This window comes from Cydia amplana, chromosome 13 (assembly GCF_948474715.1).
Source record: "Cydia amplana chromosome 13, ilCydAmpl1.1, whole genome shotgun sequence".
Lineage (NCBI taxonomy): Eukaryota > Metazoa > Arthropoda > Insecta > Lepidoptera > Tortricidae > Cydia > Cydia amplana.
Genome location: NC_086081.1, coordinates 3,996,522 through 4,023,015, shown reverse-complemented (window position 1 = coordinate 4,023,015; position 26,494 = coordinate 3,996,522). Strand labels below are relative to the sequence as shown.

Sequence of the window (26,494 nt, the reverse complement as noted above, 5' to 3'; positions counted from 1 at the left end):
ATGCTGGCAGCATTTCCTAGTTGTATTGCAATTAATTATTTATTTGATTTTCTTATCGTTTTCAATTTCAAATTTGATAAAAGTTCATTGAACGCGGCGCTTACATACCTATCTATTTTAAAAGTAGTAAAATTAGTAGTTAGGTAAGTAAGTGTGGCTGGCCTTCAAATTGGGGTCCGTTTAGATACACATTAATTAGTGTTTATATAAAAATGTATAAATTCGCAACACTTATCCTACACACTTATCCGTATGCCACACTTACCCATATTGACCTTACCAGCTTATAAAAAGTAGTGTTTCGATCATTTTGATCACTCACCAAACTGATAGAAGCCCAAACTACAAGTTCAATACTGGGACTGCAACAACAACTGCAACAATTTTTAATCTTGGACCTGTTATATACTGGACTGTTGTCGTTCGGCATATTGTCCTATTTAATAACCAAATATCCAATATACTTCACTGAATTTAGCACGCGTCTTCATTCGTACACTTTGTACTGCCGACTGGCGAGCCTCTGTTATTATTATGTAGTCTGTATGACTCATCCAGACGCCGAAACTAGGCAGATATTTACGTGCAGAATACTAAAAACACGAAAAACAAACTTAAGTTTGTATGTGGGCAAATTCCGAACTAAATCACCGTAATACATGTACCTCGCGGCAGCGATATTTGCGCGCCGCCTGTATAAACGCAAAGCTAACCTTGATTTATATTTAGTCTGTCGACCTTGAAGGTTTTTGGCCTGTCTAAATGTTACCGATAATCTCATGGGATTCGCAATACATTGCGGATTTTGATCGATCCATTGAATTCGTTGGTCCTACTTAGCCGGCAATTTCTAAAATCGCGTGCAATTTGTTGCAACGTCTGTAGAAGCCTTTACTATACATATACAGGACCTACGTGTTTATAAACACTGGTATTCCCAGAATATACGTACGGCGTGATAACGCGTTTGTGTAAACTAGAATCAAAACAACAATGGTTTAATTTAATTTATGATAATTCGTTTATAACGAACTATTTCGTTATATTCGCTCGGTAATAGGTACATAGGTACATACATGACTTTATACACATCTTAGTATGCAATCAGTGATTTTTTGCTACTTATGATTATGTATAAGTGTAAGTATTTATGTAAAGTTGTGTGTAGGTTTGAATAATTTTCATGTGATTTGTGAGATTTTTCATTTACATATTGTTAACGCCCTTAAATTAAAACCACGGCAACATTATTTAAGTTTTATTTCTTACATATAGGTAGGTATATTGCCTTAATACCCAGACTTAATTAATAAGAACTTATCATATCATTTAGTATTTTTTTGTCAATTGTGTTAAAATTGGTAAATTTCAAAATGGCGGAGTCATGGGGGTTCGCAGAGCATCTTTGTAACCCGAGAGAGAGCGTCAAAACGCACGCCCAGAGCGTCAGGAGCGTGCACGCTCGACGCCACAAATGTAAAGTATAGCGTATGGCCTCGTATGGCCATTGGCCACGTATGGTGCACACGCGTGAGTGTGATGGCTCCTGTACACGATGGGCCAGCGCCGGCCATTCCAAGGGACGCATTTATGCGTTAGAGGGAGCAAGTGATATTGCTATCTCATTCTACCGCATGGCTGCGTCCCTTGGAGTGGCCGGCACTGGCCCGTCGTATAGAGGAGCCATGAGTGTGACGCTCGGAGCGTGCATTCCGTGGCCGAGGCATAATTTAATAGACGCGTTGAACTGGGGGTTCCTGGTCCCTCCCCGTTTCCATGGTCCTATCCAAGTCATTGTATCCATGTTCTTGTAGCTCCAACCTTACTCCGCGCGTTATCAGGAGCATGTATCCTCGCATAACTGAAAAACAAAAGCTGGTTCAATCATATATATGACAAGGTAAACCCATAGATTTTACTAGTTCATGTAGGTACTTACACTACAGTCACCACACGGGACTGTTACGCCATTTAGGGTCCTAGCTAAATTGGTTGATCCATACTTAAGCTATGGAATGTCCAATTTAGATAGAACCCTAAATGGCGTAACGCGTAACAATCTAACAATCACGGATCACGGAACGTGACTGTATACGAATATATCATTTGATATTTGCCAGTCGATTTTTGGTGAAGGAAAACATCGTGAGGAAACCGGACTAATCCCTAGGCTAATAAGGCCTAGTTTCCCCTCTGGATTGGAAGGTCAGATGGCAGTCGCTTTCGTAAAAACTAGTGCCTACGTCAATTCTTGGGATTAGGTAATTGTTACGCTTACGATGTGTAGTGGTTATCTAGTGGTATTCTGCCTAATAATTGGGGTTGGGGGGAAAGACCACATATTGCGTCTATTTTAGTAACCTATCTTTTTTTAAACGACGTGAACTACAAGAGCTCCTGTCACCAAGTGACACAGACAAGACATCCTCTAGACTGAGCATAGTAACGCTACCCCCTCTGCCACTATATACGGTAGTTTTACTCCATCTTCGAGTCAAAGTGTCAGAATCCCGTGCCGTGATTGGTCTGTGTCTTTGAACGGACCAATCACGGCACGGGGATTCGCTCACCTCGTCCCTCGCACCCCCGTATTTTTGGCAGCATCGGTTTCATGAAATAATTGCTCTAAACTCCGTCTAGAGGATTCCTAGTCTATGTATACCAAGTGATAATGATAAAGGTACTTTGATAATAAAACGTAATAATCGTAACATAGAGGGCGTTTGACCAATCGTATTCGAGAAATAACGAAATAGACGCTATAATCCCACAGTTGCACTTATCCCGGTTGACCTTATGATACAAAGCACAAAATACTTACTTATCAGTAAGACAAATATTGCCGAATATCTATAAAATAGCGCCGAAGCATCTGATGGTCCGATCGCTATCGCAGTTGCGAAACCCAAAATTAGCAGTACTGTTAGAACGAACCACACCACGGCACCGAGGTAATAGGAAATGTTGAGAAGCTTCGCATCTCTCTGTAACACAATAATAAATAATTAAGAATGTTTATTGCCACACACATGCAAGAATACACAAACAATAAAAGAAAAACAAACAAATAGACATGTTGATAGGAGAACAACACAATTAAGTCTATCTATAACAATGGTGTGACAATGGTGTGAATGGGATGGACTATGGACTCAGCATTTGCTGTGTTACAGACTAGCTGTCACAGCGCTGGTACCCCCCATTAAGTAATTACTGTCAAAACCGCTGAGAGAAGCGCTAGTGGCCTCTAGCGGTAAGGGCGTCTGACGTTCAATCCGGAGGTCGCGCCGCGGGTTCAAACCCCGGTTCATAGCAATGAGTTTTTCAGAACTGATGTAGGTCTTACAGTACAGTCACCACACGGGATGGTTACGCCATTTAGGGTCCTAGCTAAATTGGTTGATCCATACTTAAGCTATGGAATGTCCAATTTAGCTAGAACCCTAAATGGCGTAACAATCACTGGCCACGGAGCGTGACTGTATACGAATATGTATATCATTTGATATTTGCCAGTCGCTTTTCAGTGAAGGAAAACATCGTGAGGAAACCAGACTAATCCCAATAAGGTCTAGTTTACCCATGAGTTTACGCTTTGGGTTGGAAGGTCAGATGGCAGTCCTACCTAATATAATACTCACCCTAAGAGAAGACCCTATGATGAGTACGTTGTGCACGACGTCAGCAATTAACACCAATGATATCATCAATATTATCAAATCCTCGGGGGCGTAGCGATGGCCGCCTCCTCTCATTGCATCCGCGAACATCACCCCAAAAATCAGGTAAAACAATACCACCGTGCTGATAATCTGAAACAGTAATAAACCGTAAATAAATTACATATTGTAATTCTTTTATTGATTATTTTATTTAATTATTATTTATTATTGTATTACAGTACAGTAACAGCCTTGGATGATGCGTGTATATCGCAGCACTTGTGTTTATTTTACACTTTTTAAAGTACTAGGTACAATGTGTTTGTATCTAGTCTACTTTTGAAAGAGTTCACCGACGGTGCACTAATGTAACAGCAGTTTCTGGTTTAATGATCACAAAATAATTAAAAACAGGCATGCTAATTCACTTTAAGTAAGTACCTACGCGTAACTTGTAATAATTAAACGCATTTTATGTATTATAATTGTTTTGACTGTGATAAATAGATGTATTTATTAATGAATTGTACCTCTAAGTAAAGTTTTGATACGAACAACTACGGTATATGGACATAACATAATACATATATGTTTCTAAAATAAATTAAGTATTTGAATTGAATATATAATAGGTACTCACCAAACTGATACATGCCCAAATTACGAGTTCAATCCTGGGAATTATGCAAAAACTACAACAACTTTTAGGTAGTTTTATTGGCATCTTTGAAATGTTATTTATTATATCTTGAACTATGTTTTTTATAAATATTGTTGAACCAAAACACTAAATAAAAACACTTCAATATAATTTAGCACGCGTTGCTATTCGCACACTTGCGACTGTGGACTGCCGTAGCTCAGTTATACATTATAGCATGCAGTCGATGAAACCCAGCAGATAAAAAAACAAATACAAACTTAAGTCTGCATGTGGTAAAATTTCGAACTAAGTTACCGCAGCACATCTAGCTCTCGGCAGCGATGCCTGCGCGCCGTTTGTAACCGCAAAGATAAGATTGTCTATAGTTATAAGGTTAGTAACTACATATAAACACTAGGTATTCCCAGATTATACGAATGGCCTGTTTTGTAATTTGGATGCACCGTTGGTTGGGGGAGTTTCCAGAGTGAATGTTTGATTAGACAGACATTGTAAATTACATACAAATACACGTGACGTAAACAATTATCTTATTTTTTTATGTTTTGTTGGATTTCCATTTCCACGCATTTGAAAAGCACTATCACAGCCAAAACAGGTAGGTATTATCTGTCTCGTGTTACTCAGTGGCTTCACCTAGTTCACTGTTTAAAGCCACGTTTAAAGCACACTCGATTCAACTTCCCAAGTTTTATACCTATTTTTTATCAGTCTGACACTGTCTACAGCTCACAACACAAAGCCTCTAATTTAAGTATCATATTATAAACATACCTATAAGTATTTCTTTATAAAATTTGTTTTTCGATAGATGCTTATATTTAGGAATTACACGGTTACTCCTTAATCTTATCCTGTCGAAACATTTCTATATTTATTCCTAGAATAATGAGTAGGTACTAGTTAGGGAAAACCTCAGGAATGAACTTATTCCACAAACTGAGACAAAGGAAATTCTCAAGTCTGCATTTAAAATCCAAAGTGCGAAAACAAACCCACCACGAATAACAGCTGTAACAGCCATTGCAAAACTTATTCAATTTTGAACCGTATTCTCACACAATACATTCTAAATTTAACTGGTAACACGTTGGTAACTCCCCTCAGAAGGCCTATCACGAAATGTAATAGTAGTTAAACACTTTATTGTACAAAAATCAGAACACAACAGGAAAAATAACATTTCGTCATTAGTACAAAGGCGAAACTTCCAGTCTCTCGTATCTTCCAGTTAACCTTTGAGCAATTGAGGGAGAATTGGAAATGTGTAGGTATACCTAATAATGAACCTCCAGGTCTCTTTTGTTCTTTATCTTTGTTTTTGTAGGTAGGTACATTATGTAAATAGGTACAACATATAACATAGGTACCTATGACTAATTATTGTGACTGTTTGTGTTCTAAATAAAACAAAGAAAAATATGCTTGAGGGAACTCAGCGATTACTTGTTTATTATTTATTACAACAAACAAAAAAAAAATTAAAACACAATATCCGCGGTTCCGAGCACACATTCCATCTCGCTCGCGTATAACGCTCAGTGAGAGCGAGGGAATATGGACCTACTGGGCCTTAACCAGGAACCAGAGGCATAACCAGGGCCGGATCTAGGGTAGAGCGAGTGGAGCGGCCGCTCTAGGCGCCAAAATGGCAAATACTGTGAAAACAAACATCTTGAAAAACGGACGGGTAACTACGGAACCTAATACTGAGCATAGAGCGCCAAAACGTAATCTCCCTCTACTCTGATCGAGTACTCGGGCCGGCGCTGGGCATAACGCCTCCTTTGCTAGCTCGTTTAGCACACCCTGGCGAAAAAGCCGGGACAACACTATATGTTAAATGAAGTTCATCCAATATTCTCCGAATCTTTTTCCGCCTGACTGAAGTCCAGTTTTCTGCACATAGCCAACACGTTGCGGTCCCGACGGCTTTTCGGGGTAGGGTGGATAGGAATGTGTTCCTGAGTCTGTGACACAGACTTGGCGGGTAGTGGCGTCGATGAGGAGTCCATGTTTGGAGACCAAGTTGTCACGTTGCATTCTGTAAGTAACAAAAAAAAACTGACTTTGGTTCGTACACTATTATAGTACACTAGAACTTACACATACTTAACCCGTGGAGCGCATTAGTATCACACGTGTAATACTAACTCAATTTGGGTCGTAGCGACTCAGTATCAGACGTGTGTTAAATACAGATCAATATGGGTTATATGGGTCAAATTCTGCCCTCCTAAGGTAAAAGGCCGTATTTTCATATAGTGTTCTTTGAAAGTACGGCCTTTTACCTTAGGAGGGCAGAATTGCTTTGCATCAATTGGTTGTATGGTGTCTTAAACATCACTAAAAATATGTTATTATTACATTAAATAGGTACATAATATCTGGGAGACCGAGCTGTGCTCGGAAAACGTATAAAAACTCATAAATGCGCGGTTTCCTAGAAATAAGACCTATCCATTCATCCATAGATCCATTTTTCGCTTTTATATTTAATTCACTGACTATAAAAACGACCAAAAATTATAAGATATATATAGGTATGGCATAATTATATTATAAAGGGGCCCACTGATTACCAGTCCGCCGGACGATTTCGGCCTGTCAGTTAGAACAAAAAGTTGACAGCTCCGAACAACTGAGTGAGTGAGTGGGCCCCTTAAATCAGTTGAATAAATATAACACTATTTCTATTTTTTTAAATATTCTAATTTAAAATAATAATAAATGTACTTACCCATAGTAATTTGTACGAGATAATTGTTTGATACGACAGACACTGTTGATTTATGATTCATTGTCAATATTTTTATTAAATATCACAACACTTAACGGATCTACGAAGTACGACGACGAACTTTTTAAATTTAAGAACAATTTTTTAAACCGTTACAAAGGACTATGGCTAGTGCTCTCTGTAGTAGATTGATTTAGAATGAATCGTACACTAACCTGACACATCTTTATATTCAAGGTACAAAATAAAAATACTAATTAAATAATTATGAATGTGATTTGTTAATGATCGAGTCCCGTCCTAATTGATAACCCTTTGAGCGAAAACAAATTAGCAGGTAGCGCTCTAATCACCTTTCATTAAATTTAAATGATGACAAACATTGTTTACAATTCAGTTATGATTGAGAAAGTGAAAGTATTTTATGTGTATTTTTAACAAACATGTTTGTGTAGGTAAGTTTTTCAGTTAGGTAGATTTACCTACCGAATATAAGTATAGGTATGTAACAAATATATTTAACATTGAAATAAATATATTCAGAAGAAATCAAACGTCATTATAAAACTGCGTCGCTATTAGGGTAGTATCTTCTGGTACTTTATTTCATGCATGGTATAAAGTAATTTATTATAAATACAGTCAAATACCCTATTCAGCTTTCGAGGATGCAAACGGAAGGGCGTGATCAGAAAACACTAGTTTCTGTAAGAATACGATTTATTAAGCGTAAAAAATACTTATAACTAGAACACAAAACCGTTACACAATATCAAGTGATATTTCGTCAGATTAAGGCAATTTTAACATTAATTAAGATTAAGGCACATTTTTCAATTTCATTTACTTAAAACTGAAAAAATAATATTTCAGTCTTAATTGTATGACAAATATTACTTGAGCGACAAATTTTATTGATGGTCGAAACTGTTGCAAAAATTTACTTTGCAAATCATGCAAGTACCATCTTGGGAAAAACCTAAATTATGATTATTGGTAAGACTGAAGATTTGGCATTTTAACAGCTCCGAAAAGAATCAAACAACTTAATAACACTTCCGCCTTTGGAAGACAAACTTACACATTAAAAATATTCTTGATTCCTTTCAACATCAGCCGTTTATAAAGAATAACTCACGATACAGAAATATGGCAATTAAAATTAGATACAAATTGATTGTTCAATAATAATAAAAACATTTAAAATCGCGACATTCAATTAACTAATGAAAAATCAAATTATCTAAACATTTTGCCTAATTACTAAATCCCGAACGAATAAATGCAAGATATTAACCCCTTGTATGCTGCCTGCCAAATTTGAAAAAGCGACCTTGACATTTAGAACAATAGATTAGAGTTCCCACGCACGGATCCCTGTCTAAGCATACGGGGGGTTAAATCAAAATTTCGAAAAAAAATCTAAACTTAAAAGAAATCTATTATAGACAACTTGAGCAGACAAGTATAGGGCCTCGCTAAAGAGGCGAATGGAACGAATGATGAATGAATGATATTACACACATAAGTAAACAAATTTGGAGATAAAAAATCTAAATTTAAGGCCTTTTGCGTGTACAGTCAACAAAACGATTAGCAGGCATGCATATAAAAATGTATAATACTATAACCGCGAAAATCGAATTTCGCAACTTTTGGGCATCTTTTTCTGTCAGTCTAATTACGCCTGCATTGGAGTAAAAGAGAAAGATCCCCCCAATTTGCGAATTTCGGTTTTCGCGGTAGCCCCCCAGGGTAAGCTAATAGGTTTATTGACGGTACATGACGTGTGATTGTGTGCGTGACTCCTCTATGCAGTACCTATACCTATATCATCAGACTAAAACTCCTGCAGCTGTCCCTGAACATATTTGAGGCAGGAATGTATTTCCTCAGCATCAGAAACCATTCCCTGCAGTTTATCCTGCACATCCACCAGAAACTCCCTATCAAACGTACCCTTCTTTAACGCACTCATGCAAAAGTTGATCAGCGCTTTGAAACACTGCTTTCTACCCGCGTTATGCGGCTGGTGGTCCCATACTGGCGTTGCCCTTACGTAGCTCCAAGCCAGAAAAACGTAGTCCATTACACTATTCCAGTGCTGAGACTCCACTAAAGTCTTCCCTTGCTCGATAACGCACTTCTTGAACGCGCCTAAATGCGTAGCGACCCTCGAATACGCCGGCGAATCGGTTTTGGATGTCAAACGCGAAGATGGTAAACTTTTAAATATGTTCGACTTCAAATAGCTTAAGCGTTCTTCGAGCGGCGCTAAATCTGGAACCGGTATTTCCATCCGAATCTCCTTCTCGATTTCAGGGTGCTTGCAAGTTATAGTTTTAATCACATTGATTAGTTGAGTCGGGCTTAATCCTTTCAAAGCCATATCAATCGGGCTCTTAAAATCTGCTTCAAGAGTCCTCTCTATACGAGGACGCTTGATAGGCGGTGTGCCTTTAACAGGGCTGGTGATTTTGAATTTCTGAGGGGTGCTGATGTCGCTGAAATCTATTTTTTCTGGCGTGAGCGGGATTCTGTCGTCTAGGATGAGGCGTTTTCTTGGCGTCGAGCGGAGAGTGACGCCGGGTTTGGGCGGGGAGAGACGGCCGGGGAGGACTTTGGGTGGCGTCCGGACTGTTGAGTGGAAGGATTGGCGCTTCAGATCAATGTCGGGAGACCAGGTTACCGGCAACCGCTTGCGACCTGGAAATGAAACAATATGGTTTAGTTACCATATTTCTGAACTGTTGTAGATTATTTGTTCACGATTTTGGTAATTATTTTTGACTGCAAGATTGAAATGAAGGAAATAATTTTCATTGTTTGCGTGATATTAAACAGTATGATAGATGTCTATAACAGCCAATAGAAGAGGTCATAGTTTCTGTTGTATGTTTGTCATTATGTTTGTCATTAAAATACCTGTCAGATTCATGAAGCTTGGTGACTTTGTGGTTATATTTATTTGAATATTCGCATCTTTGTTTAATAAACAAAATCAAAGATATATCGGAGCGGCCAAGGCGTCCACAAACATCTGAACACGCCTTTATTGTAAAAGCGTTAGAGTTCGTGTTCAAATATTTTGATGATCTCGGCCGTTCCGATATATCTGATGGTGACTGTACAAGGGCTTCCCGCTTGAAACTTTGAAAATAAAAAATAAACAGTTAATTAAGTTGTTTCTAAGGAATGTTACTGATATATTTACATTGATAAGTGAAAGACAAAAAAAAACCGGCCAAGTGCGAGTTGGACTCGCGCACGGAGGGTTCCGCACCATCAACAAAAAATAGAGCAAAACAAACAAAAACAACAAGCAAAAAAACGGTCACCCATCCAAGTACTGACCCCGCCCGACGTTGCTTAACTTCGGTCAAAAATCACGTTTGTTGTATGGGAGCCCCACTTAAATCTTTATTTTATTCTGTTTTTAGTATTTGTTGTTATAGCGGCAACAGAAATACATCATCTGTGAAAATTTCAACTGTCTAGCTATCACGGTTCGTGAGATACAGCCTGGTGACAGACGGACGGACGGACGGACGGACGGACAGCGGAGTCTTAGTAATAGGGTCCCGTTTTTACACTTTGGGTACGGAACCCTAAAAACATGTAAAATCCCAAACCAACCTCGTTGTTGTATCAGCAGCTCATCGGGCGAGGCCGCCGGGCTGAGATACCCGGGCGGCAGCGCCGGCGACCGCTCCCTCGCGTTAGGGGTCAGCCTCGTGTTGGCGAGCGGCTGCAGCGGCGCCGCGCGGGGCGCCAGCGGCGTGCGCGCGCCCGGGGTCCTGGCGCCCGGGGTCCCGGCGCCCGGGGTCCCGGCGCCCGGGGTCCCGGCGCCCGGGGTCCTGGCGCCCGGGATCCCGGCCAGCGCGGCGAGGGTGACGGTGAGCGTGGCGGGGGGAGGGGACACGCGCAGGCGGTCCAGGCGGAACGGGATCTCGGCCAGCGCGGCGCGCGTGCGGCCGGCCGGCGTTTGCTCCATTTGCTGGGTGTAAATGAATTATGAAGTAAAGTTACTTAGTGTAAGGCTCGAGTTGGGCGTGCAGCGGGGCGGGGCGTGCGGCGTGCATGTTAAACAAATGCAAGCGTATAGGAGCGGCCTTAGTGCACGCTGCTCACATCACGCGTGAGCCCACAGCCACGCTGCACGCCCCGCCGAACGCTTCGCTTCGAGCGTCCACTCAGGAATTACAGAAAAAAGTGGTTTTCCATATCAAACATGATTTTATGCGGTTGCCATAATATTGTCTTATTGTTGTAGAACTTGCAGACTTAAATTTTAAAGGTATTTTTTCTAGTTTTTGATTTAGTTTTTTGTACCTGCTAATTGTGTTCCGTTCCATTTCTCCGCTACCTAAAGGTTGTCTTAATAAGTTTACCTCTGTCTTCATGTATTATTTGTGTTTCCGTGTACATTTATTCTGAGGTTGTGCAATAAAGAGTAAGTATTGTCTTATTTCAATATGTGCCAGCCACCATTTGTGAAGTTACAATCTACTCTAATTAACAGTTTTAGAAAGGTACAATATGCTTTAAAATAATTTAACATAATATTTTGCATAGATGCGGCTCAGACAGACATATGACTGAGCACTACACTAGGACAAATCCAAAGAAACCTGGTAGGATAGAACATTCAAATAATAGTCACACCTGAACATTATATTCAAATTTATTTATAACCAAAGTTGGGAGTTTTTGGACTAGCTGGTTTTATGGTTGCTGGCTTACACCTTTAAACAAGCAATTCTTGTATATTTATATATGTATATATATATTTCGGGGATTTTGGAAATGGCTCTAACGATTTCGTTGAAATATGCTATATGGGGGTCTTCGGGGCGAAAAATCGATCTATCTAGGTTGTATCTCTGAGAAAACGCGCATTTTTGAGATTTATATGTTTTCCGAGCAAAGCTCAGTCTTACAGATATTGAATTATGATAATGGCCCAAAAACATCAGTTCCCATATATCTTGCCAGATATTCTGAGCTACATTTAATAATTATACACATTCGGGCTTGCCCATTACCACACCCGCCAAGTATTTTTACATCAAAACCACAACTGAACAATATGGTTCCGGTGCAGAAATACCGCAGGCCTGTCACTGGATTAAAAAACGCGACCAATTTCCTACAGCTTTGAAGTACACACCAGGCGGTCTAGCATGAGTTGCGTTCTCGCGCGCGATTCCATACATCTGGCGCGACTTCAAGTATGGACTCGCGCGCGAGAACGCAAGTTGTGCTAGACCGCCAGAGCAGAGTATACATCCAAAACCATATATAGTTTTTTTATTTCAGGTGGTTTTAATCGCATTGGACCACTTGGGTAACCATACGCTTGTCAATCCACTTAAGAATCTGTTATATAATTCACGATCTACCAAGAGATAACGAAAATATTACAGGAAGATAGGTCTGAAATATACATACGTATTTTATCAATTTCATAGTGGAAAATGCATACAATTGCGATGCTTCTGTTGGATAATGTTCTATGATATTAAAGCTACAAATGTATTCGCTCATTATGTATTAACACGCCCAAAAACTTGTACATTTTAGGTTCCCGCTCAAAATAAATTATCGTCATGTACACTTATTGAAAAACAATGATTTAAACTGTATCAACGCTAGCATTTGATTATCGTGAATAGTTACCGTGAAATTCGATGTTTGTTGACACCCAAACCTTTAAAAACCCTTTAAAATAAATAGAAAACAATAAACTTGTTTAGCACCATTGGCGCACAAATTGACGCGATTTGACAGACGCCATCCATCCAACGGTCGTGATAGTGATGTCTCAGACAGAGAGAAACGGTATCGGTATCTAAATATTGGAATTGTCGTGTCGTGTGTACGCATTCTAAATACTTTTTAAGCTAAGCTAAGCTCTTTAGTCTATGGAACACCAACGTAGGAACTAGGAATAGCCAAGTCATAGAAGGTAGCATCCTATAGAAGTGGTCTACGCGTGCCTCCGTGAGGGACAAAACATATAAATTCGACCAATCATAGCGTCGCACTGCGCCGCTATGATTGGTCGAATTTATTTGTTATGGTGGGCAACAAATGAATTCGACCAATCACGGTGGTCAATTTACGGTGGGGAATAAAACAAGATGTGAGACTGTGACAAGGACAAACAATAATAGCGCTTTCGCTGCTACTCCTACTGAAAGATACATAAGACTATCCCATTCTGTCAGTTATCCCCACCACTCATGCCCAATCCAGTTATACTAGATTCATGAGCCAAGTGGAGTCGAAGACATCCATTCATTTGTCAAACTGTCATTCATTCATCATTTTTTTGCAATTAAAAATGTCAAATAATACGCTGACAAAAGAAAAATAACGCGAGTGTTTAGCTCTTATTTTCAAGAACTCCTGACTAAAAATCGTCTCAACTTTTCACCATTCGGAAGTGTGTTTACGGTCTTGCGTTGTGGATAAAGTTTATAACTTGTATTTCAATCATTGAACTTGTATTCGCGAAGACCTTGTGCACAGTGAACGCGGTTATTTTATCGTCAAAAACATGTGTTATTTTTAAATAATACTTCTGTACGTCGTAGTTTATTCATTAATAAACACTTTGTGAATGTTGCGTCAAAGTGGGGCACCGTGAGCGTGTGTAAATAAACAAAGAAACAGTCGGTTCCATCGTATGTTCTAGACGTTTTGCTCGCCACCATGGAAAGATTTGTGACTGTTTAGGGAGTATGGAGCGTTTGTATCATGACCTAAACCTGGCCCTAGAGGAGAGTAACTGCGGCCGGCAGGAGCGACGCAAGTTAGGGCTTCGGCGACGGACCCGCTCGGCGGGGAACCTGCGTAAGTATTTTTAACTTAGTTGTTGAATACAGAATTCGCATAACCTTGCGTTTATAATTCGTGGAATTCATATTTTACACTATATGTCAGCAAAATCTTGTTTGGTTAGCAACAGCACTATAACAAGTTTCAGCATGAGGATAAGTAAAGCATAGAGCGCTCACTTTACCGAGTGTGGCTTGTAACACAAGCAAAAAATTTTACGGTGGGCTGTGGCCAACATTTTGTTCAGCAACTTTAAAAAATAACTTGTATTTAGATTTTTAGCACACTTTAGCCACTCACCGTTGAATCATTTACAGCGGCCGCAGTAGCAGTAAGCCTACTCACAGAAGATGGAAGCTCTAGCAGCCCCCCACAAGCACCACTAATAACACAGCCGCTGTCCGACTCCGATGACCCTCAACTGAACCCCCACAAGGGCCTGAAGTCCCGACATTACTGTCAGATTGGCAACTTTGAGTCCGACTCCTTCAATGAGAACTTTTCACCCACCCGGCCCTCAAATGCGAGGAGAAAACGGAAATATAAGAAGATGCCGGTGGAGTATGCAGAAGGAGACCGGTCTCCCCCGGTGGAGATTTTGACTATTACAACTGAGGTGAGTAAAGTAGATAACAAAGATAGTAAATTTTTGTGAACACTTTTCAAATTTTTTGGTGTCCCGGAGTATGTAGCTCTGTGTAACCTATTTATTTATTTGAACTTTATTGCACAGTAAAAGTTGTACAAAAGGCGAACTTAATGCCAGAAGACATTCTCTACCAGTTAACCTTTGAGCCAAACAGAGATCAAATAGTGATAGGTGTGGGAAATAGTTACAGTAGGTAGGTATTAAGAGATATTGAATACTAAATACAAAAATTTATGCCAAATAACATATTACTACTAATTCCAAACATAGGTAGATAGATATTGATATAATATAGGTATACTTCTTATTTATATTCACAAATAGAATAATTATTTTTTAAGCTAAGCAGCATATCTATGTCCTTGGCAAAGTAAGGGCCTGGAGCCCTTACTTTGCCAAGGACATAGATATGCTGGAGAAGGTGCAACGGAGTTTCACGAAATTACCAAGGCAACTTAAGAACAAACCATATGAGGAGAGACTGAAGGAACTGAAGCTCACTACTCTTAAGCACCGCAGAGAACGTGGAGACCTAATAGAGACGTATAAAATACTCTCTGGGCACTATGACCTCAAGGATTTTCATGAAATGTTCAAGCGCAACAACAACACCCGTCTGAGAGGTCATCACTTAAAGTTAGAAAGGCATAAGTCCCACAGTAACCCATACAAACACTTTTTGAGCAACCGAGTAGTGAGGGCTTGGAACAAACTTCCTGAAGATGTGGTCTCAGCACAAAATGTGAACCAATTTAAAAATCAACTAGACAAGCACACCTATACATCAACTTGTCAATGACAACTGTCAATGATTACTGGATACAGGCAATATCAGTTGTCACAACTGCCTGCCTGCTTATAGAATAATAATAATAATTACACACAACTACCACAATTTTAACCTTTTAGCCGCCAATGCCGCCACGTCAATGAAGTTATATAATGTCATCAAGGCGATGATGTCAAAAATGCATTTGCATGTAAACAACCGCATAATATCAAGTGTGGCATATGGGGCACGCAATGTGAGCACGAAAAAATACTGACTTTATATCAAGTCAATGGCGGCGAAAAGGTTAAATACAGAAGATAGTTGAACTGATTATCATTTACACTGTAACTTTTTGTAAAATATTGCTTATATCTATTTGTCTTTTTCCAGCCTAATACATCACCATCCACAATAATGCTACAATCACAGGGTCTGGCGCCACTCGTTTATATGCACCGCCATAAATCGTTTTTAAAACATGAAAGGTATGTTTTCACTGATTTAAACTTTCACGATTTTTACACATTATTAAATTGTCTCTTCTCCGAGACCACGGGGACAACGCCGTCCTCGAAATGTCGGAGGTAAATCTTAAAACTTACATACGCGATTAAGTCTCGTTGTACAATTTAATAAGGTATGTTTTCATTATGTTTAAATACGTCTTAACAATAAGCTCCAATCCAAGCCCCTTTTAACTCTGTTACATAAGCCGTTTTTAGGGTTCCGTAGCCAAATGGCAAAAAACGGAACCCTTATAGATTCGTCATGTCTGTCTGTCTGTCTGTCTGTCTGTCCGTCCGTATGTCACAGCCACTTTTCTCCGAAACTATAAGAACTATACTGTTGAAACTTGGTAAGTAGATGTATTCTGTGAACCGCATTAAGATTTTCACACAAAAATAGAAAAAAACAATAATTTTTTGGGGTTCCCCATACTTCGAACTGAAAGTCAAAACTTTTTCATCAAACCCATACGTGTGGGGTATCTATGGATAGGTCTTCAAAAATGATATTGAGGTTTCTAATATCATTTTTTTCTAAACTGAATAGTTTGCGCGAGAGACACTTCCAAAGTGGTAAAATGTGTGCCCCCCCCCCCCCCCTGTAACTTCTAAAATAAGAGAATGATAAAACTAAAAAAAATATACGATGTACATTACCATGTAAACTTCCACCGAAAATTGGTTTGAACGAGATCTAGTAAGTAGTTTTTTTTTATACGTCATAAATCGCCTAAATACGGAACCCTTCATGGGCGAGTCCGGCTCGCACTTGGCCGCTTTTTATAAGCTCTTGCAGACAAAAAGTAATGTTTCAATTTGTATTTCAGAAATGCTTTCTGTGGCAAAAGGAAATGGTCGCACAGGGATAAAGGAGATGTCTGCGAAATGAGAGAGAGATCGTTCAGCGGCGGGTGCTCTTCTAAATCCACTTTCTTCTCCAAAAACGACTTCAAGTCGAAAAAGCATGAAACGGACAAAAAGATGAAAGAACCAGTCTTACAGCCAGGCAAGATTGTCCTCAAATCCCAGAACACAGAAGGAACTAAACCCTCCAGCTTTACAAACACTCCATCTCTCCCCGGGAGCTCTAGTTTTAACTTTGTCTATAAGAACTCTAAAAACGGCACGCCAATTTTGTCGAAAATGACCGGCTATAAAATTCCCACAGACTTGCCCCCATTCTTCAACCCAACCACAAGTACAGGGAAACAGTTTGACGGAAAGATGTACAGAAAATCAAAAATGCTGAATAAAAGTCATCCTCCTAACTCGCTGAGAAATCCCTTGTTGTTTGATGATCAGAATAGTGGAATGGAATGCGCTGGAAACGAGTCTAGTTCTTTAAGCAGTAGCGACTCAGATGGAGTTGTAACTAATGACAGTGACAGAGAGGGAGATGATGAACTGACAGACTGGCCGGGCATTGAGGAACTCAAAGTCTTCAACAAAAGCCTAACCTTCAAATCGTCCAAATCCGTGAACAACAACTCTCCAAAATCGGTCAGCAACATGCCACCTCCAAAACGGCTGAAAAAAGAAAAGAGTCTAGTCAAAAGCGGTTGGGCCAGTTGCAAGAATAGGTTTAAGAAGAAACGAGCTAACATAGACTCGGGAAACGATGACGACGCTATGATGTCAGACTCGAAAACCGTAGTAGATCTCGAAGATGGCGTCTTGAAAGAGAACAGAGATATATTACAGCCCCACTCTTCTTTTTCCACGTTCAGCGATATAAAAAACGCGGGCATATCCGGGCAGAGCGCAAACGAATCCTTCTTCCAATCATTTTTAGCTTTTCAAGAAAAAACTGGCGACCAGGACGGGTTCCAAACGCCGCGAACGAATTTTTCTTTACAAAAGACTTCTTCTAGCGATCTGAATGTGAGTGAGAGAAGTCCACAGAGCGATCATTATTTCAGCGAGCATTCCATGGGCATAGCCACTGCGGCCGAGGTCAGAGAAATCAGGGCAGGTTGTCGGAGAATCAGAGATGAAAGACCAGGGTTCTTAATTCTCAGCGCAGCCAATGAGCAGCTCTCAAAGTTCCTTCAGGATTCCTGTCAGTCGGAATTGAAGTTGCCAAGTTTAAATGACCCTGAGGAAAAGGAGAAGTTAGAATCACTAGCGAAGCTGTATTCACTTGAGCTGCAGGTGGAAATGGGACGGCCAGTTTTAAGGAAAACTAGGTATGAAAATGTCTGTTTTGCTTGTTTAATACCTAGGTAACTATTTTATCTCATCCCGGTCAGCTTGAAATTTGGCATTGGCATCTGTATGATGTCAAGTCAATGCAATGATAAAAGTTTTACTGAATAATTTCAATACGTAACTTGGGTTATTTACTGGTAATAAGTGTGTGTGGTGTGTGTATTTAAACTTTATTAAGATTTTTACTTATAAGAATCTTTACCGTCACGTGTCTGTTACGTCACACATTTACGGTGTGAATAAAAATAAATGTAGAACGCTAAAAAAATACAATTAACTTGAGCATTGACACAGAATAAATAATAGTACTAAGTACAGAAGACTCGCTCTCTAACAAAACGCGTCTGTTACGATCAGCACAGATATGGCCGCTAGGTGGCGACAGCGCCACGCGCGGCTTATGACTTTCCCCAAAATTGGGGCCGAACGGATGTACTTTTAGCTACCTGTAGCAAAGCGACGAAATCGCGGAGTGAGACACGCCTGGCATTAAACACAATAATGTATGTACATTATCATAATTGCGTAAAGCACTTTTTTGACCGAGTGACCGATAGTTACACAAACCTGTCATTCGATAATACATCAAGGTCAGACAAGTCATTTCGACTTCATTTACAAGTTTTACAACACATAGGTAATAAGATAAAGATAAGATGAAAGATAGTTTATTCAAGTAGGCATACTTATGAACGTCAAATAAAGCTAATGCCGCAGCGCTATGCTAAGATTTTTAGTAAGTTACCTGTGCCAAAAAAGCCTGGTTCTTAAGCTGAGGTACCACTTAGGCTTAGGTAGCAACTTAAACCATAAGATTTTTGTATGAAACAAAAAAATTGGCCGTTTGTCACCGTTCAGCAAAAAAATTTTTGTCAAATACGATATCACTCCCTTCATGACAGTGGCGCCGCCCTAGTGGGTGAGACATGATTTGAAAGTAAAGTTGGCAGCTGCCAAATAGTATAGATGTAGTCCCACGAATGTTCAATACTCCATTATCAATATTATCATATCATATATTTAATATCTGGGTGACCGAGCTTCGCTCGGAAAACATATAAAAACTCGAAAATGTGCGTTTTCCCAGAGATAAGACCTAGCTAGATCGATTTTTCGCCCCCGAAAACCCCCGTATAGCAAATTTCATCGAAATCGTTAGAGCCGTTTCCGAGATCGCCGAAATAAATATATATATACAGTGCCAGCCACTTGAATAGCCTCACTCACCAAAATTAATATTTCTCATAGTAATATAAAAAGGAGATATACATTAAACATTAAATATGAAATAAAACAAGAAGCCTTGTAATAGTAAATAAAATATTTATTGTTATCTAATCAAAGTTTTAAGAAATAACGTCAAACAAATAATTGACCCTTCCACTTGAATAGCCTCACATGCTAAAAGATACTGTTTAGTTATTAAAACTCTTTCGTTTAATATTTCGTATACCTTCCATTAGACCTTATTAATTCGAAAATACGTTTAGGTAGTGATTCATATAAAGAATGTATGTAATTAACGTCCACAGAATCCCAAACAGTGTAAATAGCTTGAATCAGTTCTTCTTTATTACTAAACTGTCTTCCGTTGTAATAAACTTGCACAGAAAGCCAACCCCAGACATTTTCCATGATGTTCAGATCAGGGGACAAGGATGGCCAATCTAGAACTTCAATCTGGTTTTCTTGAAACCACTTTGTAACTAAGGCTGACGTATGTATGGGAGCATTATCATGCTGAAAAAACATTTTTTTCTACCTATTACTTTTCTTATCTTACTTTTTGTTTCTTTTAATAAATTTAAATACTTTTCAGCTTTTAGTCTTCCGTCTACCGTCAGTAAAATCAACAGTACCATAGTAAGAAATTGCTCCCCAAACCATCACCGATCCGAGAGTTGAATGATGACGTGATAGTACTTTCGGTTCTTTCCTTAGGTCATGAAAATAATATTTAAATCCATCTGGACCATCTAGATTAAACTTTTTCTCATCACTAAAAATCACATTTCGCCACTCGGTTTTCCAGCACATGTACTTTTTAGCAAAAGACAGTCGACCCGCCACATGTTGTTCGCGCAAAGGAGGTTTACTCATGATTTTTTTTCGTTTGAGGTGGGATGATATTCTAATAATCCGTCGAACCGTAGAGAGAGATGCTCTAGTATTTATTTCACTAGCTATTTGCCTGGCGGTCTTGGTGGAATTTGAAGCAGTGCGTAAAATAAGTCGACGTTCACGATCTGTAGTGGCAAATTTTGTGCGTCCTTTATACTGGTGGCCGTAATTTTCCTTATTATTAACATAATTATTAATAACTTTAGGGCTGCGACCTATTTTTTTAGCTATCTCACGATGGGATAAGTTTAAAGTAAAATAAAAATTAACCTTTTCAATTTCTAAACTTGTAAGTTTTTTACCACGTCCCAAAACTCACAAAAACACTGTGTTTATCGCGTTACTGCAGGTACTTAATAGAATGCCATCTGTATTATCTAATCATAATAAAATAAATTTGAAAGCGAAACTTAAATGCACGGTTTGGACGATTATGTTACACTGAGGCTATTCATGTGGACGGCCCGTATTAGCTCTTGCGTCCACAACGTTTCGCGCGCAGACAAGTTCGGACTTGTTAATGTGTCGTTCGATAAACGTCAGGGCGTACAATTCAAATTTATTTTTATTTCCAGCAACACAATGCAAGCTATAAGAGTCGAGCATTCCTACCACAACTTCCCGTCTGACCACAAGCGGCGCTGCTACGGCGAAGACCAGGACTCGAGCCTCAGTGATCCGGTTAACTCGAACGATGAAGAAAAAGACTTTGCCGAAGACTCGTTCTCGCATTCGTTGGTGGATCGCTCGCTGCTGCATCCAGGTGAAATTGATTGAGAGTTGGAAACCGGTTTCTGTCTTTGACGTAAACTTTTAACGATGGTTTAGGTTATTAACCGGTTAATTATGATATCAGGACTCGAGTCTCAGCTACTCGTTACAGTTATGAAGAGAATGACTTTGCTGAAGACTCGTTCTCGCACCCAGGTGAATTTAACTGAGAGTTGGAAACCGGTTAATTTTTCAAACCGGTTTCGGTTGACGTGAACTATTGACAAGAATGGTTTAGGTTAATAGCCCTTTGAACGCCACGCCTATGGTACGCGGCGCGTTATTGTGAACCTTGTCGGAATGCACGAAAGTTGATATCGGGATATAGCCGCGCGCGTTAGATGACGTCTTTGACGAACCGGCTTATCTACTCTACACCAACTAAACCATATAAACCCAGGACTAGATTCTGGCCTGAATTCCTTGAGACTGCAGGCTCTTTCTCCTACTGAATAGGAGTTTCTTCCAGTAGGTATATGAGTTATTGCTTCACCGGTTAATTGTGGTTGCAAGTGCATGTATACATTTTTACATGATGTTTTGGTTTACAATTTTTGTAAACAGAATAATTAATGAACTTACATATTAATAACCGGTATTCTGAATCCGGTTACATACAATAATTGGTATCGGTACCAATGCATCCACAGAGCACGAGTTTTAGCGGTTTGCCTGTAGGTATTTACGATATGACTGTTATTTCACGAGTATCGAGTACGTATGGTAAATTCAAAAATGTTCGCAGTTTGGTACGCCATATAAGTTTATTTTATTTATATACTAGGTATTTCTACTACCAGTTTATATTATACAGTTAATGCACAATGAGTTTAGTTTTTAGGGACCAAGGTGTTTTATTTCATGTATACGTAGTTGAGATGATTTACAAACCGGTTTTGATGTTTTTCATATATTCATACGAATTTGTTTCTATCCGTTTATAAGTATTCAAGCCGATTTAATAAAACCGCATCATTTTGTATGAAATTATTCGTCGGTACGTCAGATACTTGCCCAGAAATGACTACTTACCGAATACAGGCTGAATTTGTTGTCAGAGTACGGCTGAGGGGTGAATATGTACGTCAATACTGAACAAATTTACTATGCAGCTAACCCCGAAATCGTGAAAATACTGCTGTTCCATAGAAAACATTTTATTTATCTTCATTAATTTAATAAAATACATAGCAAAAGTTTGTCTGGGATTCACCAAAATGTATGAGATAGTAGGAGGTTTTTTTTTCGTTTTCGGGATTGGCTCCCTAATAAAAGTTCAATATGACTTACATATTATTATTCATCCTTCAGCGTATGGTCAGACATAACAAAATTACTCTTTATGCGTGAGAAAATACTCATGTTAAATAAATATGTTTAGGTGAAAACATATTATACTTTATGTATAAAAAATATGTTGTTTTTATGCAGTATTCACTGCTTTACAGCAAAGTTTGATGTTAATAACATTGTAAAACTGTTAGAGGATTACGCACTGTTATAATGTTGATATAAGAACTATTATTGCCTGCTGGTTCGGGCGTAGAAAGTAGATGTCACTTGATAACTTAAGGTGCCGTGAGTTCAGCCAGCTTTTTTAGATCATAATAATTATGGTTGCCAAATAATATGAATAGCAATCTTGAGCACTTTCTCTAGCAACTTCATCGATTCAAAACCTGATTTTCGGTCGATAGAAGAAAACGCGAACATAAAAATTTGTAACAACTTTTGCACATAACCTAAAATATGAAATCTGCTTCTAAAAATGCGCATTTTTATTTTTGATCGACCTCATCGAAATCTTTTTTTTTGTTTTGTTAAATATCAAAAAATTTACAAAATGGTCTCCGCGAATTCGGGCACGCACTGCTGTCCGGTCAGTGCTTAGCGAGCTGCGACCTGAACTCATGGCGCCTTAAAGCTATAAAGCGCTTGTACAAAATGAAAAGAACGAACGTCATAGGTATAGGTGAACCAGGATCTATTGAGGGTGCGCCATGTTGCGGAATTTCACTGGAACTAATTTTTTCATACTACACTGGATTGTCACCCTATGAGAATGACAGCGCCCTCTTGACAATTATCATATATTACTGGTCAGGCTATAGGTGATTACTGATAGATAGTAGGCCGGGTAAGCGCTATATATTTATCATATCATACCTCAAACTTTACTAACATTTTTACTTTTATCAATAGTGAAATAGGCTACATTCCTACTAGTCAAATCAGCTTCTTTTTTAGAACTGTCGAAACGATTTGCTAATATGGAATTTATATGAAAACGAATGTAGTGACGTCACGGTAAACTAAAGTAGGTGTACTTTTTATATTTCAATCCGATTTATTAAATACAAATTGTGTTTAAAAATAGCTGCTGTCTATGTTTTTCTAATAATTATCTGGTGCTTTATTTCGTGCACGGTTTGAAATAATTTATTTTAAGTACAGGAAACATCCCTATTGATTTAAAATGCGTAATTGTTAATCAACGGTTATTTAAAGTGGCATTCTATGGAACTTGCTATGTAAACAAATCGCCATATTGAAATTGTCTCTGAATGATGAATTTACTAGTGACTTTCGTCTACTAATATTCGACGACTAATGAATTCAATTCATATATTGAACATTTCACTATTTATTTTATTTCCAAATGATTTACGCCAATCCAGAAACATGCGATCTTAAAATAAGTACATATTAACAGTTTTTAATGTTTGTGACCTACCTATGACGTTCGTTTTATTTCATATTTTATTAGCACTGAAATATCACTAAGAATGTATATTTATCAATAAAATTATCATTAACGGAAAGGTACTTAAAAGTCGTAGGCGCGTGCTTAAGTATTATTTTGTACATGTGGCTCTACGTGCAATAAACCAAAACAATGTATTTTTTTTTATCACAAAATTGATATGATTGCATTATTGCAATCATATCAATTTTTGAGCCACAGATGATTTGTCTATTTTACTTGATAATCGTGATACAAATACTGATAGGGTAAATTATCGTCAAAGTCAACCGCCTCGTTGATTGGTCTAACTTTTGAATCCTAAAATTTTAAGAATGAGTGTTATGTACATATTTGTTAGTATTCATTATGGACTAGGATCTAATAGTAAGTAAGCACTGAAAGTAAACTAAAGTTTAAAATATACTTTTTAATAAGAGTTGCTGTTTTATTTATTCGTTTATCAATACATATGTATTTTACGAAATATAATTGTTATCTTACGTTACCATCCATCTATTCCTTTACAGAAAAAAAATAACAGTAAAGGCAGTTTTAGTTTAGACTAAGGTTTGGCAAACAAAGTAAAAAAACAGTGGTGGAATAAAAAAAAAAGGATATGATAAAATCAATATATTGCATAAACGTAAAAATGAAAGTAACAATAATATTACAGAATGATAACAAAATTAGCAGCAACATACAAAAAACACTTAACTTAGCTTCAAGTACAGACAGATCACCTTACATCTAACAGTTTAATTTACAACTAAAGGTAGTCTTTTTAGTTTGTGATATGCCCATACTTTCTCATTTAACCCTGTTGTATGGAATGACTATAACTATTAGGAGCCATTTGAATTAAATATGAACAAGCGTGCTCAGAGACCGGAAACCTTTATTTCAAACGATACCGGTTTAACCCGTCGAACGCCCACAATACAACAAATTAATGCAAAGCAATTTGACCCATATTGATCCGTAGTAACACGTGTGATACTGAGTCGCTACGACCCAAATGGAGTTAGTATCACACGTGTGATACTAGGGCGCCCCACGGGTTCCGAAAATTATAAATATTTAAATGAGAGAATTTAAATCTAACTTCTATTATGAGAAAATAGAAAAATACCAAAAGAAAACCCATTACAAAGTTAAATTTTTAGTTACTTGACAGATTTTCATAATCATTTCTATTTGAGAAAGTTCTTTGGCTAAGGCTTTTATTATACCTACTTTCGCTGATTATATCAGACAAAAGAGCCAACACTCGCGGTAACCGGTTATTTAAACAATACCGGTTCCGGTCCCTAGCGCTTTTTTTTATAATTTTATACTGTGATGCTATTAAGTCACTTCACCACTTAGTGGATGATATCACAGTTCGATCAATAACAATACCCTTCTGGACCATGCCGCGGTTGGGTAAAGATTGTACGGTTCTTATATAGATACAAGTATTTCGCGATTTGATTGGAAATGCTGAAAATGCTTATTTATTTTTCATTTTTCGCCGAATGTTTTACTAAGTACATAAATCTTCAATTATATAACAACGATTTGAATAAAAAAGGAAACAGTTTTAAAAAAAATCGCAAAATACATAAGTAAAAAAAAAGATTTATAACTTCATACATACAATAGTATAAACTTCGTATAAAATGCTGCAAACATTTATGCTTGTAACAAATAATTAATAAAATATAAACATAAAGACGGGATCATTAAAAATTAAAAACATTCGAACTTCAACGTATAACTATCACTCTCGAGTCGCTGCGTTTCTTAGATATTAATATCAGTTATTAAAAACACGTTTAACAAACAACATCGTAAATATAACAAAATAATTTCCTAACAGAAAAAAACTTTAAATACTCAACAAATACATACTTTTGATATACACAAATATACATAAAAATTCGATTTATAAAATCGCACTTCACTTTTTTAGGTATTAAAATCTCAGAGTTCCAACATACAGCAATTTTCAACATTAATATCAGGAGCCGTAGTGAAGATGACAAATTGACAATCGCATATAGACAAACGCTAATCGAAAAGTTAAAAATGTGGATGATTTGACTGAAATAGAGTTATGCCGTTCTCGAGAACGTTCTCCGTTTTGTATGGAGAATGTTCTCGCTCGAGAATATTTCCCATAGTAAACGGAGAACATTCTTAAGAATAATAATAAGAATCTTTTATTTGCGATAAACATTACCAGGTACAAAAAGTCGTCATTATTTCCATACATTTAAATGTATTTTGATCGGCGTTTAAAAACGACTTGTCAAGGCCTCCCACCGTTTATGCAATAATATATCAAAGAAACGAAACGAGTCATTCAAAATTGCACCTTATGTAGTTCACTCGATGGTCGCGATCAGATCGTCGCCCTCGAGCTTCTGTCCGTTCTGTATGAGTACGGATTGTATGGTGCCGGCTTTCGGCGCCTGGACTATCATCTCCATCTTCATGGCGGATAGGACGGCGATGGCTTGGCCCTTTTCTACTTTTTCGCCTTCCTTTACTTTCACCGCTGCGGAAATAAAGTTATTTGAGAACGTGTATCAAATCAAATTAAGGTATACCACAGATTAAGTAATAGTACTACCGTACAGAAAAGACACTTCCTACAAAACCGAAGTTTGACAGCGATGCAGGGTCGAATCATGATATCCCTTTCTAACTTATGGTCCCTTTCGGTTATTTATGATTGTCAAAATTCAAGCCATTATCTTATCTGTAGTCGTGCACGCAAAGGGACGTCAAGTTGTATCAACCCTAATAAATTTTCGGAGCAATACTGAGC

The 26,494-nt window shown here is 38.2% G+C and overlaps 4 protein-coding genes and 1 long non-coding RNA gene across 5 annotated transcripts in view; 1 reads left to right on the top strand and 4 right to left on the bottom strand.

Moving 5' to 3' along the window:
- LOC134653454 (uncharacterized) overlaps positions 1–16,466 on the bottom strand; it is a 105,966-nt gene extending 89,500 nt beyond the window's left edge. Inside the window, exon 1 of the long non-coding RNA XR_010097256.1 lies at positions 16,277–16,466. This is a non-coding gene — a long non-coding RNA (uncharacterized LOC134653454). The remainder of the gene's footprint in view (positions 1–16,276) is intronic.
- Positions 1,731–4,407, bottom strand: LOC134653240 (uncharacterized). The gene is made up of 4 exons (XM_063508566.1): positions 4,303–4,407; positions 3,642–3,812; positions 2,822–2,984; positions 1,731–1,861 (listed from the first exon to the last, which is right to left on the bottom strand). Exons 1-4 carry the CDS (start codon positions 4,384–4,386, stop codon positions 1,731–1,733), a joined length of 549 nt encoding a protein of 182 aa, XP_063364636.1. The 5' UTR covers positions 4,387–4,407.
- Positions 8,831–11,060, bottom strand: LOC134653630 (uncharacterized). The gene is made up of 2 exons (XM_063509026.1): positions 10,703–11,060; positions 8,831–9,772 (listed from the first exon to the last, which is right to left on the bottom strand). Exons 1-2 carry the CDS (start codon positions 11,058–11,060, stop codon positions 8,907–8,909), a joined length of 1,224 nt encoding a protein of 407 aa, XP_063365096.1. The 3' UTR covers positions 8,831–8,906.
- On the top strand, positions 13,384–21,140 carry LOC134653410 (uncharacterized). The gene is made up of 6 exons (XM_063508764.1): positions 13,384–13,924; positions 14,227–14,525; positions 15,721–15,815; positions 16,664–18,022; positions 20,741–20,928; positions 21,093–21,140. Exons 1-6 carry the CDS (start codon positions 13,813–13,815, stop codon positions 21,104–21,106), a joined length of 2,067 nt encoding a protein of 688 aa, XP_063364834.1. The 5' UTR covers positions 13,384–13,812; the 3' UTR covers positions 21,107–21,140.
- A 4,786-nt stretch (positions 21,141–25,926) lies between these two features.
- The window catches only part of LOC134653447 (pyruvate carboxylase, mitochondrial), a 57,351-nt gene continuing 56,783 nt past the window's right edge, over positions 25,927–26,494 (bottom strand). The window contains exon 26 of the mRNA XM_063508813.1: positions 25,927–26,221. Within this exon, the coding sequence (XP_063364883.1) occupies positions 26,049–26,221 (173 nt within the window). The 3' untranslated portion in view covers positions 25,927–26,048. The remainder of the gene's footprint in view (positions 26,222–26,494) is intronic.